General features: G+C 52.2%; 6 protein-coding genes across 6 annotated transcripts; 3 read left to right on the top strand and 3 right to left on the bottom strand.

The window, feature by feature from the left end:
• Positions 1-124: 124 nt before the first annotated feature.
• Positions 125-1,607, top strand: N7511_005233 (uncharacterized protein; the record flags this gene model as incomplete). Its single annotated transcript, XM_057127610.1, has 2 exons — positions 125-230; positions 1,177-1,607. The coding sequence occupies 2 exons, from the start codon at positions 125-127 to the stop codon at positions 1,605-1,607; spliced, it is 537 nt and encodes a 178-aa protein (XP_056984127.1).
• Positions 1,608-2,070: 463 nt separating this feature from the next.
• Positions 2,071-4,761, bottom strand: N7511_005232 (exocyst subunit SEC10; the record flags this gene model as incomplete). The annotated part of the gene is made up of 2 exons (XM_057127609.1): positions 2,071-2,556; positions 2,608-4,761. 2 exons carry the CDS (start codon positions 4,759-4,761, stop codon positions 2,071-2,073), a joined length of 2,640 nt encoding a protein of 879 aa, XP_056984126.1.
• Positions 4,762-5,251: 490 nt separating this feature from the next.
• N7511_005231 (ditrans,polycis-polyprenyl diphosphate synthase) lies at positions 5,252-6,386 on the top strand (the record flags this gene model as incomplete). The annotated part of the gene is made up of 2 exons (XM_057127608.1): positions 5,252-5,753; positions 5,833-6,386. 2 exons carry the CDS (start codon positions 5,252-5,254, stop codon positions 6,384-6,386), a joined length of 1,056 nt encoding a protein of 351 aa, XP_056984125.1.
• Positions 6,387-6,849: 463 nt separating this feature from the next.
• On the bottom strand, positions 6,850-7,718 carry N7511_005230 (uncharacterized protein; the record flags this gene model as incomplete). Its single annotated transcript, XM_057127607.1, has 2 exons — positions 6,850-7,540; positions 7,597-7,718. The coding sequence occupies 2 exons, from the start codon at positions 7,716-7,718 to the stop codon at positions 6,850-6,852; spliced, it is 813 nt and encodes a 270-aa protein (XP_056984124.1).
• Positions 7,719-7,940: 222 nt separating this feature from the next.
• Positions 7,941-10,467, bottom strand: N7511_005229 (repressor protein; the record flags this gene model as incomplete). The annotated part of the gene is made up of 2 exons (XM_057127606.1): positions 7,941-8,201; positions 8,254-10,467. 2 exons carry the CDS (start codon positions 10,465-10,467, stop codon positions 7,941-7,943), a joined length of 2,475 nt encoding a protein of 824 aa, XP_056984123.1.
• Positions 10,468-11,506: 1,039 nt separating this feature from the next.
• On the top strand, positions 11,507-14,097 carry N7511_005228 (putative C6 transcription factor; the record flags this gene model as incomplete). Its single annotated transcript, XM_057127605.1, has 2 exons — positions 11,507-11,581; positions 11,647-14,097. The coding sequence occupies 2 exons, from the start codon at positions 11,507-11,509 to the stop codon at positions 14,095-14,097; spliced, it is 2,526 nt and encodes an 841-aa protein (XP_056984122.1).
• Positions 14,098-15,034: the final 937 nt, after the last annotated feature.

The following is a 15,034-nucleotide window of genomic DNA, read 5'->3' as shown; positions in this document are numbered from 1 at the left end:
AAGCGTATTTAAACCTCTCCCATGTTCTTCTTCTGGGCTATTTTCAAGGAAACGATGGGAAACTTCCAAATGCGGCAGAAACCCAAACTCCCGTTAAGCTCCCGTCGCGATCTACTGGCAGCCAATGAGATCAGGAACCGCTGCTCGCTGGTGGCGTATCTTACCTGTTCCCTGTTACCGCGAGTTGGTTCATCCGATTTGGAATCTCTTCAAGAATCCAATTGGCTCGGGTACCTACAGGGTTTTGATTTCCCTAATGCGTTCAAGTCGCCCGAAGAATCCTCTCGATTCGGCCATTCTGGCCTGTGATCTCTTAAATAGTTATGGCCCAAGAATAACGCAAGGCCACTTCTTGCCACCTTGCAGCCTGTGCATCGAAACAGCATATCAAGCTATCATCGGCTTCGTGCTCTATAATACAGGTCCTCAATACTAGATGTAGAAATCGAGACTAGCACAGGTCTTGAAATCAGAATCACTATCATACCATATAACCAACCTGAACCCCTCCATGTAATTGTCTATCTTGTGTCTCGTGTATATGTCCATGTCTCCACCCACGTATAGCGAGGGCATCCACTTTTACGCAGACTCTCAAATCGACGGACTGTAATTGGTCTCTGCGTTCCAAAATGAATGAATATTCAACCTGGCTAGTTATAACGCCTAAAGATAGCAAATGTCAAGTCGATCGTTTGTAACACGCTTTGGCCGCCCAACCTCCTGGTTGAATATCAAAGAACCAAAACGCCCTTGATAATACTGACTTCGATCTAAAGGCTGAGACTGGGATGCATTTCCACAATAATTAAGCCAAAAAGAGATAACCAGTCTTAAATAATACTCAGCCTATGCAATCCTAGCACTTCTCACTTCTCGCTCTTCGACTATTAACCAACCAATATAAACTCGGCCTTCGAGATATCCCTAACCCAACCCTAACCAAGTATTCGCGTCTTTGGAAACTCCATAGCGTCTGGAAAGAAGACCATCACCATGGAGAATTCCACCTCCACCGTGAACATGAATCATTAGTTCGCATTAGCCCAAATCACATTTCAGTCGGCGACCCCAGTGCCATTCCCATCATCTATGGTCTAACCAAAGGATTCACCAAAGTATGCACACCATCTATATATCCAACCCCAAAGAACAAAAGATAACAACAGCAAATAGACAGCATTCTTCCCTCTACAGTCAATATCCTGGAACAAAAAGCCCCAAACGAACCTCTTCTCACCTCCCTCCTAGACCTAGAACCCGCAGTCGACTCCACCACATCCATCTTCATCTCCCAACTCACCCAGTTCGCCAGCCGCCAAACCCCACTCAACCTCGCCATCTGGCTTCAATACTACGCATTCGACGTCATCGGCTTTCTCACATTCGCCAAAAAGCCAGGCTTCCTCCATGCAGGCCATGGCATCGACGGCAATCCTATTTCCTATCGGGAATCCCTGGCTCAGCTTTCATACTTGGGTGCTGTTCTTAAAGAGGCGTTGAGGCTTCATCCGCGGGGAGGTGTCGATGCCGGACGTGACGATCTGTGGGAAGTTCATTCTTCATTCCGGCGGGAACGACTGTTGGGATCAATGCTTGGGTGGTGAATAGGGATAGTCGGGTGTTTTATGATGCAGGGTCGTTTATCCCGGAGCGGTGGGTGGATAGTCTGTCGGAGAAGCTGAGGGAGATGGAGTAGAGGGTTCTTACTTTTGGGGCTGGGGCGCGGACTTGCGTTGGGAGGAATATCTCGTTGATTGAGATGTATAAGATTGTGCTGCAGGTATTACGGGAATTCGATATTCGGTTGTGTGGCTTGGAGGGATGCAGGACGAGGGATGTATGGTTTGTGCAGCAAGATGGGATGGTGTGTAATCTTGTACGGAGGACTAGGATATAGATTCAGAGAAGGGAGAGAAGACTTCCAGTTTAGTTCGTGTGTCAAGAGTCAATTAACTTATCCCATGTATTCAGTCTCATGACGCCAGTCTATATTCCTATCCCCTGATCAAATAGCCCGCTCCAAACTAGAAAGAACAAAAAAAAAGAAACACAGGGTATAAGACAGCCTCACAGGGCATTAAGAACCGACTGCATAGCAAAAGTATTCGAGTCTTCGCGACGCGAAACATAAGCCCGCACGTCCTGCACACTCAACTTGCCCTCCTGGTTAGGACCAGAGCCCCGGCCAGCAGCACCTGGCCCACCAGTCGTGCCGCTAGCAGCACCACCGCGGATGCGCTCACGCAATGCCTCGACGCCGATTACGAACAGACTGCCCACTTCCAGTAGCACGTCCAGCGCGCCACCCGGGCCCTTGGTCTCTTCTTCGATATCCCAGGACTTGAGAAGGTCGGTGTACTGTGTCATGTCCTTGGTGACCATGAGACCACCGGGGCCACTGATGGAGAACCGTTTGAAGTGCTCTAGAAGGAGACCACGGATGCCGAGAGCGATCTCGGTGAGGACTTGGCGGATATTGGCTCCACTAGAGGGGAGAGATGTCCGGGCGATGTTGTGGAGGCGGGTGAGGAATGCACAGATTGATGCGCAGGTCTATGGGGTGTTAGTCGGAGTAAGAGGGGTTATGATGGAGCAGGAACTCACCGGAGTTTGTAACATCTCGAGCCATGCAGCATTATCGCTTTCCCTGGGACGGAAGTCATTCTTCTTTTGTCCGGATAGGAGCCTGCTGACCCAGGCGAATGTGGCATCGATGGTCTTCTGTTCGATGGTGTTGACCTTGTCTTCAATGCGTGACGTGGTCTGGTTGGTCCGTTTCTCCATATCCCGGCGCGTGGTGATGCTGCCGGTGGACAAGGGAAGGAGAACGGCATGCACGCACATTACCATGAGAGTAGTGATACTGATAGTTGTGCGGACGGAGAGAAGGTATGTAAAGTCCGGCTCTGCCTTGCCCGACTCCTGTGCTGTGGCTGCCTCCAGCGCGGCATCTAGGCAGACGTCGACGTATCCGTCACCCATGGTGACAAGCAGGAGGTTCAACAACGCAGACACATCTTTGGGCGTGTCACTGTTGACACTGAGCTCCAGGCCTCGACCCACAGCTTCAGCCAGCCACTTCAACATTCGCTTTGCATCGCTGAGATTCGGCTGCCCGTCTTCCTCTGTTAGCTTGATTTCCGTCAACCGTACGGCCTCCGGTAGATCATTTAACTTGGCAATGTGGAGCAGCACTCTTCGCTGGGTGGGTGAGACCTCAGGCGAATCCAAGCGATTGATGAATGCGTCTCTGGTGGCCGAAAGAAGCTCCGTTCCCGCTCGGGAGAGCGAGGCCATAAAAGTAGTTGCCGCCTTCTTGCGCCGGGCATGATAAGACGTAAATCTGAACAGCAGAGAGTTGAGGAGTTCTTCCAAAGTCCGCTTCTCGCGTTCAATGTATGAAGATCCAACGAAATAGGGAACAAATAATTCTTCCAACTGCTGGTCCAGCAGAACTGCAATCTGCGACGAGACAGGATCCGGGTGCTCAGTCAGCCCATGCGCTTTCAAGTCTTCGATCAATGCACTGATATAGCCACGTGAACTCTGTAGACAACGCAGGAAGGCGAGGGATGATGCGCCGCTGGCCTTCTCCAAGACCATTTCAAGGCGTTGCTGGATCGATTGTTGGAACACGCGCTGTAAGAACTTGCCCAGGACCTGATCGTGGTAAGGGAATGCTCTCTTGATAATGGCAGACTCTTCCTGCACCACGACCTTGACCTCATCGATCAATGACTGCAGACTGGACTCGACACCAGGGAGCTCGGCATCGGGGTCTGCCAATTTCTCCCAGGACTCCGGATCACCCCCAACTTCTTCAGTGACCAGCTGACTGCGGTCAATGAAGAACTGATGCTGATTCACAAACAGCGCAATGACACTCGCACCACCATTGAAATCCTGCAGCACAGTCGCACAATCCTTCATTCCATCGAAGTTGGCCTTGCGGTAGAAATCATCAAACTGCTTCAGCAGATCCTTCTCCAGCGTCTCCGAGAACTTCTCAATAATCTCCCTTGTGTTCCGCCGCGGGGTACTGCTCTCGCTCAGGTCCTCCGACGAGGAACTTCCCCCGTAGCTTCCCTTTGCCCGGGCCGGATGTTCCTGCCAGCTCTGCGGGTCCAATCGTTGACTGATGCGCAATAGCTGTCGCGCGATATGTGCCGAACGCACCGCGGCCTCGCCGGTACCAGACCGTCGCAGGTTCTCCAGCAGTGAGATCTCGCCGCGGTTGGACACGCCGTCCCAGCATTCGATGAGGAAATGAGCATCTAAAGCCCGTCGACGCTGTCGGTCCAGCTCTTCCAGTCGTTTTCCGGTCTCCACGGCCATGTTCCCTGTTCCTCCCGCATTCTCAAGTCCACCACCATTGAGCGACGTGTCGAGTTGTTGGAATGATTCAATTGTATGGCGGAGCTTCTTGCCCAAGGTCGTCAGGTTCTGGGAATGCTGCGCTTCGGCGCGTCGGACTGCGGCGGACAGTTCATTCTCCCGGATCTCGAGGTCCCCGGAGAGCTCACCCAGGCGTCGCTGGGCGCCCTCGAATGCGCGGATGAGGGGCTTCGGATCGAAGGGTTGATTGGCGCCGGCTGTTCCAGCTACCGAGCGACGAGTCGAGATTGCTGTGTCGGAGAGAGCTTCAATGAACTCCTTGACAATGAAGTCACGACTGGAGAAGTCCTCGAGAGTGAAGCTCGGCCCTTGGGGGAACACGGTGCGCGGGTTCGTAGTATAGACGGATGCATTGTCCATCATGATGATAGACAGACATGGGTTGTCTGCGATCAAGAAATTGTAAAGGAATCCGGGGAAGAGAGGGGAGGAAGATGCCAAGTTATAGGAGCCGCAACGATGAATAACTACACGATGGCTTTAGCTGGACTGATTTTGGATTGTATGAACATTGTAGTTTCTCTTGATTTAATTGTGAATTCTGAGGATATTCTTCGAATACTTAATAAATTATAGGTATAAAATGTATATCCAAGTTAGATATACTATTCACTGCCCAGTCTTTAGGCAGCCGTTCTGAACAACTGGCAAGATCGAAGACAATAACCTCATATTTATACCTTGACAGCCTCTGCAGTCTTTTAGCCCATCTTTCCTTTCAATCCCAATTGGACCAGTTGTGAATAGCGGGCAGACCGCATACTGTATAGTTGTGCACACTCAACATTCTACTCTCTCCCCACTCCCAAACCTCACCTCCCAACCCTTCTAAACCGCCCAAACCTCCCAAAAGATGGTCTCCCAACGAGACCGCAATCTCCTGAGAGATGAGCTCCGGCAACGAGGACCCAAATTGAGCAAAGCAGACCGCGAACAACTCCTAAATTCTTACCTCCCCAATCCCGCCGAGCTGCCCACCCGATCCAGAGCCTCGACCGCAACCTCGGAGCGTCGCAAGACGCGCAAGAAGCCCCTCCGCTCCTTTCTCAAGTCTCAGCTACATCGTATCGTCTATGCCGTGACGCATATCATCTTTGGCATCATCGTGCGCTTGCTGCAGGCCTACCATGCTGTCGTGGATCGCATTTTCGCCATCGTCTACCACCACCACCGCACCCCGGAACTGATCCGCAAGGACGTCCGAGGATTGAAGCGCTTGCCGCAGCACCTGAGCACGATCCTGACCCTGCGCAAGGAAGATGATGCGTTGGCTGTTCTGATGGATGAGGTGGCCGAGCTGGCTGCTTGGAGTTCTTGCGCTGGCATTCCCCAGTTGAGCATTTACGAAAAGACCGGTAAGAAGCAGGAAGAGTCAACACGACATCCCTGATGTCCTGCCGATGGTCGTTGAAACATGTATACTGACTCCTCCAGGCGTCCTCAAATCCTGCCTCCCAGCCCTCCACCAAATAATAGTCACCAAACTGGCCTCCTACTACGGCACACCCTCTCAACAACCAAGCCTCCAGCTCTACGCCCCCCACCACCCAGTCCACGGCAAACCCGCCTCTCCAGATAGCGAAACCGGCTCCCTCACCATCCTCCTCCTATCCTCTACAGACGGCCGCGAAACCCTAGTCGACCTTACCAAGACCCTAGCCGAGATGTCCCAGAACGGAAAGCTCTCGCCAGACGATATCACGCCCGAATTGGTCGACGCTGAGATCAGCGAGATCACCACTCAGCCATTGGCGGCTGATCCGGCGTTCAGTGAGACTGTTTTGAAGCCCGAGCCGGACCTGTTACTTGTTTTTGGCCCGTTCCTTAAGCTGGATGGGTACCCGCCTTGGCAGATTCGTCTGACGGAGATGTACTGTACTGGGAATCGGAGTCATGGACTGAATGGCGATGGTGAGGCTGTTGAGTACCAGGGGTATATGCGTGGACTGTGGCACTTTGCCGGCGCGCAGATGAGATTTGGTCGGTAGGTTAGATGTTTTTGACCTGATCTTGGAGTTGAGTAATTGAGTGAGGAGATTTGCATGTTCTTTTCTTTTTCTTTTTCTTTTGGTTATACCCTCTTCTCTAATATGCATTGCATCAAGAATAGAACAATTTACCTGCATAGCCCAAATTCTGTTCTATCTACACTCTCTGCCTCCCCATTACTTAGATATCTGATAATCATTATATAGTCAATTCTGGTTCTGGTATCACTATGCCATGTCTGAAAACCAGTCAAATCAAATCAGTTCGCCATGCCCAAGTTCACATAAATAAGAGACCCAATAATCCACCGCCGGGTCCAGTCCAATCGTCCAACTCCAAATAGTCGCAATCAAAAGTAGCAGAAAAAAAGCCCCAAGAAGTGATGAAGGGGAAAGTAAGTGATTATCATATAGTCGTTTTTGTCGTTTTTGTCGTTTTCGGTCCGTCGACGGAGATCAAGTATCATCCCGTCATATCCTCATGTCTCAAATCGTCCAAAGTCCACGCAGAAGGAATACTCCGAGCAGACCAGGCAGCATGTGAACGGGACTGTTCCCGCATGCAATCGAGACAGCGAACAATCTCGGCGCCAGTTTCCGTGACGTCCTCGACCGCACAGCTGGAGCAGATTTTACGACGGGATGGAGCCTCCCCGCCGGCGTCGTAGCCGTTTAAACTGTTGATATCTGCATCGTGCATGCCATCCGCCAGACCAAAGGTTCCTCCGCAATTGACGGTATCGCATTGTCGGAGACAGATGAAACATGCCCGCTCGTGGCACAGGTCGCAGTCTGCGTAGGCGTCGAGAACCTGTCTAGTTGTTGGGCGTCGGTGGCAGATGTGACAGGGGCGTAGGGCGGACGGGGATGCAGAGGCTTGAGTCTGGCCTGGGTATTTGAGGGGGACGAGGGTCCGCGGTGAGACTGGGGGCGAGTAGGGGTCGATGTTGGGGGCGTAGACGTTTGGGGAGAGATGTGTTGATTGTTGTTGATGTTGGAGACTCAGGTAGGGACTCTGGACGTTTCTCCGCTTGCGTGGGAGGCAGCGTGGTCGGAAGGAAATGTCAGCCCCCTCGGGGTGTCGTGATAGAGGATGTGAGCAGCCGTCGAATTCGGGGCGGTCTACTCGAAAGGCGGCTGGGGTGAAGGTTGTTCTGTATACTTGTTAGGTCAACTGATCCAGAAGTGAGAGAGCTATGGTCTGACTTACGGACGAGCTAGAGTCACTGTCTCTTCATGGTCCCGCTTGCGCTTCTTCCATGTTGCCGTTATCGAGTCGGTGTCGGGCGAAAGGCCTGGCATTGGGGTATCACGGTAGTCAAACCAGGTCATGTAGAGGTTGGATGCCTGGTATTTTGACAGTGGTCAAATATCAAAGGTCAAAGATCAGCTATCAAAGAGGAGTGATGAAGACTTGAAACTCGGGGTTGACCAAACAAAAGAACTGAGGGCGGTGAGAGCGATAACCGTATCAGCCCACGGTTTACGGTCGAGTTCTAACTTATACAGAATGGAGTAGAATAGAGCAGAATTCTTGTTATTTTACTATTGGATTTAAATGGCAGGCCCTAAGCCATCCAGACGAGCTTGGATGGTCTTCTCATCAAAGGACCCATTCTCACCGACGTAGTTCCGTAGAACTTCATAGGTCATCAATCGCCGAGGTGCTTTGCGGCCAGTCATCAGCTCGAACTGGGCAATGCCTTGTTCAGTCACATTCTCCAGTCCATCTGATAGGACCCAGGGTCGTCCAGTCTCACTACGGACTCGACGCATTTGTCGAAGAAGTGGTGTATCAAGGGGTTTGTAGGCCAACTAGATCGCAGTTAGTATAGATACGCTATAACAGAGATGGATATCATCTTACCTCGAGAATGACACCCCCCGTGGGACTCCCAAGCCATTGAACTGGCATTTCAAAGTTCGCCGGGGGTTCATCTCGGTCCGGGTCTGCCGGTACACAGGATGCAACGAGACTAGGCTGCGTGGCATCTGCAGGCCAATCTTGTTGCAGGGAGTGCAGGACACGAACCACCTCAGCAGAGCCGACCTGCGAGGAAGCCCAGGAGTTGAAATGGCGAGCGACCTCCTCAGCCCGGGACTGGGTGCGGTTGTAGATGAAGATCTTTCGACAGCCCAGACGGAGCATGGCGTAGATGGCGGCCCGCGCCATACCACCAGCACCAATGACCAGACCTGTTGTCTTCGCGCTAATTGCATTGCGCGGGGAGAGATGGCGCGTGATGCAGGTCATGATGCCGACCCAGTCTGTGTTCTCGCCGTACCAGCCCAACACGCGGCCAGCCTGGTTGCGACGCCGGGCTTGTTCTTGCAGTGGGTACATGGTACCGTCGGCGTGGCCGCGGAGTGGCATGATAGTGTTGATGGCACCGATTGCTTCGGCGTGTCGACTCTTGGAGGCGAGTTTCTGATATACTTGAACTCGCCACGGCTGGACCACACTCGACCCTCCAAAGTGCGGGTCCCGGCCCAGCCGGTCTAACACTGCCAGTGAAGGCGAGTCAGGGATGGTGTAGGTATGGCCCATGCCACAGTGCTGGTGTGCAGCATTGTGCATGGCGGGGGATAGACTGTATGCTACATTCTCTCCGGAAATGTAGAATTTCAAGGGATCGAGCATATAGGTCTGGAAGAGGGCGCGTACAGCATCACGCGAGGTCATTTGAGGATCATGTTCATTCTCTGCTGACCGGGTGATGGCCGGGTGTGTGACCCCGGTGAGAATTGAGTTGAAGACTTGCGATGTGCGGCCCAAAGCTCCAATATTGTAGGCGATGAGCGGAGGGTGGTCGCCTGGAAGCGCGTTGATCTTGTTCGAAAACTCGATCACAGCTGCGTTGTCCTCGCGCTTCGTTGCAACGCGCAGAAGGCGGACCAACTGACAACCGAGCTTTTCAGCGTCGTGATAGAGGGCGACACAGCCCTCACTGTCCCATGTGATTGGAGAAGATGGGCTAAAGACCTGCTGGCCGATGATCTTGGTATTTCCACGACCACGAATGATCCCAGCCAGCCGGGATTGGTTCTCGGACAGGTCTACGACGAGGTATTCCACTCCCAAGCGTAGACCATGTTCGAGGATCTCAAAGTAGGTTCGAGCAGTGGTGGTTTCGTTCGAGCCGATCCCAGTGGCGGAGGTGTCCACAGACAGAACCACCGGAACTCGCGCACTTCGACGCAAGTCCGACACCTGTTTACTGGTGACAGCTGCCATTTCTGGGCCCCAGCGGTCCACACAGAGTTCGATAGCATCTCCACCGGATTCGAGCTCCGTCAGTTTCACTGCGTCGGCTATCAGGTCTGAGGACCGTACAAGGATAGCATGTGTGAAAGAGCGGAGTTCTGGTGGCGTCTCCAGCAGCACAAAAGGCGAGTCATAGCTGGAGTAATTGACGTCCAGTCCAGTGATAAATTGCACGAACCGAGTGAAATCTTCCTTTGCTCCCTGCAATTTGAACGAGTAATCGACCGATCGACGATCTGGGCTGCCATCGTCCGCCGCGCCTGTCCGGTCTTCCAGGTTGTAAAATTCAAAGTTGGAACACATCCGATGCATGGGGTCTCCCTCACGGAACAGACGCACCGCCTGGTCCTCCAGCCCGAGCAATTGCTGAATGCGATCAATATCGCGCAGTAGATGAACCACGGGATTAGTCCGGGCATAGCGACGCAGATGTTCCTGAACCGGTCGCGTCAGACTACCCAATCCACACTCCATGACACAACCCGTGCGATGATTATCCAGCATCATCTTCAGCACTTCCATGTCCCGGCGCTGAAACTCCTGGCTGCCATAGGTCTTGAGGTAGTCCTGTCGCGTGACCCCTGTGACTTCTCGGAAGTAGTGGTCTTCGGTGATAAATCGTCGCTTGAGCGCGGTAGCTGCGACAAAGCCCAGGGAGCGTTTCCCGCAGCCGCGAATGCCGACTAGAACGAGGGATGCATCGGGAGCAAAAGTTCGTGGGGCCGGGTCGCGGGGCACGGTCTGAGGGATGGATCCGACGACGGGGACATCGGAGGGCCTCACGGTAGGTGGAATTGAGGGCTTATAGTCGAGCATGGCGGCAACAGATCGAGGGGAGGTCTATGTTGCGGCGAGAACTAAGTCGAGGCGAGTGCCATATTCACTGGCGCACAGTAGAGTGGTCAAAGGTAGATGTGCCGAGTGTCAAGAGATGCGAGAGCGAGGGATAATAACCACGCACATACCCGAGTTATGAGACTGTCGGTGCAATGGCGTGTAAGTTAAGTGTCCAGGTGTGTCCATGTGAAGATCCCAAGTCTTCATATTTCCCCGGATGAGAAACTGCCGCCTGGGGTCAAGCGGCAGAATCCTTTTCCCCAGCTGAGTCATACACCGAGATTCTGTCTTGGAGGTCCTCGGCTGAAGTTCGTTCTGCACGTTCAGTTAGTGTCAGGATGTCCGGATGTGTTTGGTCTCATTCAGCACTGAATATCCACTTGGCGGAATCTATTCCGGCTCTCCAGTTCCCTCTCATAGTTCAATAGTAGCAGACTCCTGTATCGTATACTCAATAGCACCCTTGGATATCTGGAAGCCTGATTCATCCTGAGTCAGCTCTTACGTAGTCCTTGAAACTGCCGATGCTCGGCAGTTTCCACGGAGCCATCGGAGAGTTCGGCTTTCGAGTCGTAGCGTACATCCGGTCTCTTAGTGATGTTTTCGAAATTCTGAATTGGAAAGTCTAAGTCTAGGAAAATAAGTATAGGATAGAGGATAGAAAATAGAAAATATGGTATATATATAGCACATAATCCAGAGGGGACATATGGTCATCGCCCTTCATACATCACGGAAGCCTACTTAAATCGTGGAGACGTGGGGAAACCCCGAAGCCGACCTCTGGCCCGAAGATCCCAACTCCCGATATCTTCCTCCAGCGTCTTTGCCGTGGCCGAGATCGAGAGTCCACTCTTTTGACTTCTGGAAATATTGAATTCCTGGGACTTTCTCTTCCGGATTGCCGCATTCCTCCTCTACAGGAACATGACCACCGCGGAAACCACCTAACGTCACGTTCTACAGACCACTTTCAACTTGACACCTCTATATGGGAACCTGAGGAATTCCACCCTCCATGGACGAGGGCTCAGACAAGGCCCCGCGGCGCAAGAGGGTCTCGCGAGCCTGCGATCGCTGTCGCAGCAAAAAAGTAAGTCACATGCGCCTGCTTTCCCCCCCCTACTTTCGCCTGGTTCTGACACGCTCTGCTACCAGGACAAATGTGACGGGATTCGTCCTGCATGTTCCGCCTGTCGAGCATCCGGCCAAGCCTGCTCGTACGATCCTCATGCGAAGAAACGCGGATTACCCGAGGGCTACGTCCGGGGTCTGGAGAAGCTGTGGGCACTGTCGATCTGCAACATTGACGGGTTCGAGGACACCATGCTGGCCATGTTGGGAACGGCCGAGTCGGCGGGCCACCGCGACAGACTGATGTCGGTGTGGTCGGATGACGGTTCGTCGGAAAGCTTACACGAATCCTGGAAGACGAGCCGATTATATGGGGCGCTGGAGAAGATGCTCTCCAATTCCGATGCGCCACAAGGAGTGGTGACGGGGAAGAGGCTGCGAAACCTGCAAGACGATGCGAACGGTCAGTGGCTTCGAGTCGCTCGCAGCTCAACACCTCTCGGTCCGGATGCGCCGCGCGTGGTGGGGCCTTCTCCGTCGTCTCCGGGGGTCAAACGAGCACGATTGTCGCAAATCCCGGAGACTCGGGCGGATGCGACGAGCCTCCACACGTTACAGCTGCCTCCGCACACCTCGCAGCTACTCGATATCTATTTCGCCGTTACCCATTCGTGGTTCCCTATAATCGCGAAACATAACATCCTGCGCGCTTCGTACCTCTATGCCAACTCGCCTGTCTCGGTTACGACGACATCTCCGGGATCTGGAGATCATGCTGCGCTATGGGCTATCCTAAGTTATACCATCACTCAATCTCGAACCAATTCACGGGCCGGCCCCGCAGGAAATGTGACTCTCGCGAAAGAATACTATGCGGTGTCACGAAGCCTCATTCCTACGGAGAAAGACCGCTATGAACTTAACCATATTCAGGCATTGCTGCTCCTCTCCCTGGTCAATATGGGCCTGGAAGACTGGACGGCAGCTTGGCTGCTGAGCGGCCAAGCAGTGCGCATGGCTCTTGCAATGGGTCTGGGCACTTCCACCGACAGTCGGCGGTCTGATGAACGCAGACAAGGCAAGGCAGTCTTTTTGGGATGCTTTGTCATTGATTCAATGCTCTCTTTCCGACTATCGCGATGTCCGGCCATGCCTCCGGGCGACCTATCCTCTGTTGGTCTCTTGGAGGAAGATGGGCTGGAGGAATGGAACTCCTGGGTTGATGTTTTACCACCCACAGGTGCTTCAAAAACCAGCAAGCATCCTCCGCGCCGAGGGCCACTGATGGCTTTGAGTTGCTTCAATCGCTTGGTCGAATTGGCGACTGTTCTCAATAACATATCCAGGAACATGCACTCAGGCTTGAACATGGCCCATTTTGCCCAGCAACTAGTGATGGAGCTAAAACGATGGGATGATCTTCTACCACTCGGTTGTCGCCTGATTGGGCCAGAAAGCATCTATCCAGAACGTCATTCGGCTTTGCTTCCCCATCAAAGCTACCTCGGGCTGACTTATGTGGCCACGCTACTTTGGCTTTATCTGCAGCTGATTGCAGGAGAACAGGGTTTACACCGTTCTCAGCGCCCAGCCACGGAAGGAGCCAAGAAGCTTCTGTACCGAGGCTTGTCCATGCTCACCCAACACCTCGAGAACTTCCCCGTTTGTGGACTCCCACCGTTGTTTGAATTGAGTCTTCGCACAATCACCGAGCAGGCATTCGCGTTGCGGCAGACTACCGACTCAGCCGACACTTTCCCCTTCGCCAGATGGGCAGAGGAGTTCAAGCTCAAAACAGCTGGATTCAGCTCGACCTGGCCAGCCTACAGCTCTTTAGTCTCTGTCATGGAAAGGTGGCAGCAGTCTAAAGACGCCACTGGCCAATCTACTTTCTCAGAGCAAGCCGGTAATGCACCAGTATTCCCCTTCCAAGGAAGTTCATCCGCTCCTGGCTCAATGCAACCGCCAAATGGAGTTCGTGGCTTAATACCCAATGGTGAAAGCGATTACAGCTCATCTATTCTCGGTATCAGCATGCCAGTCGATGCTCAGTCCATAACACCCAAAGACTCAGTCATGGAGAACGCAGATATGACCATGATGGACGTTCCCATGCCTCGGCCGATAGAAGCCCAACAAGTCATACCTGACCCATCAGTCCCGCGCAGTGACCCAGAATCCATGTATAATCCAAATACCACACCAGGCAAACAAACACAACAGCCTCAAACGCCCGACTCAACAACCTCGAGCTTGATGATGCCCGGGAATGCTGCATCTATGGGCGACATCGATGCCATCTTCAAGGATCTTGCATACCTTGATACCACGGAATGGGCCACCAACCGCGAAGCTGGCTTGAAGGATTTCGGCTTCTTGGATGATACCACCTTCCAAGCATTCTGTCATGACCCCGATCGACTGGTTGGATCACAACCTCTGGTCCATCCACCTTCCATTGCAGATATCTGGCCACCTCCAGGATTCTTCCCAGAGACTTTCCAAGAAGTCCCCGAGGAATCCATGGCTGGCTGAAGAACTTCAATTTTCAGTTTGCCTTTAGGATTGACTCATTATGTGTAGTCTACTCTACCCTTCTTCAAGACGCCTATCTGCCCGCACCTCGTCGGCATTCGTGATTCATCACGAGAAATTCAATCCAGGAGATCGACATTCTGGCCAACATGAGCACAGTGATCTCCTAATCCAACCACACCCATCCTCACAATCAAGTTGATATGGCTCCACCTCGACTTCGCCATACTCCATAACTCTATGAGAGACAGCATCTAAACCAACCATACCATCCACCTCAACATGCGAAGAACAAGAGATTCTTCCTCGGAACAAACAGTTCCACGAATCCATGTATATATACCCGCGTACTGGAACAAGTCCAGCGCATTTGCAAAAGCCTTTCTTTCCGTTCGGAATAGATGACCCTGAGCATCCTGTAGTTTTACATTTATATCATTCTATTCGTCATTCAAGAACGACTACAATCTATTCTTGATATATGCGTAGCTCAGTAGAGTAGAGGTGATCTCGAACCGTGAAGATCCTCCATCGAGTTTACGACAGATGTCTGTTTTCTTCGATCTCGAGTGTCATCTGAAGGACAAAGTTGAACAGAAAGACGACTAAAATTACTGACTGGTATGATTGATTACTGAAATAAAGCCGATTCAAGGTCTACTTCTAGTGACATTTCACAATTCGCATCAAAAACCGTGTGGTCATGAAATTTGAAGTATTGAACGATTCGAAAATCTGGTATCGCTGAAAAATCAATATAGAATGACAATAAGGTGGAACAGAAATAAAATGACCCAAGGATCAGTGTCGTATTTTGTCTGCCCGGCAGACGATATCAGAACTGCGCCGTTGTATAACGCCTTGCCAATGAATTCCCATCGCACGAAAGTGTCCACGTGAGTACATGCAAAGGAGAGCATAAAAAAGAAAAAGAAAA

Source organism: Penicillium nucicola (genome assembly GCF_028828085.1).
Source record: "Penicillium nucicola strain IBT 29836 chromosome Unknown utg000005l, whole genome shotgun sequence".
NCBI lineage: Eukaryota > Fungi > Ascomycota > Eurotiomycetes > Eurotiales > Aspergillaceae > Penicillium > Penicillium nucicola.
Note: the sequence above shows the minus strand (reverse complement) of the source record. Positions and strands in the feature narration are given on the sequence as shown.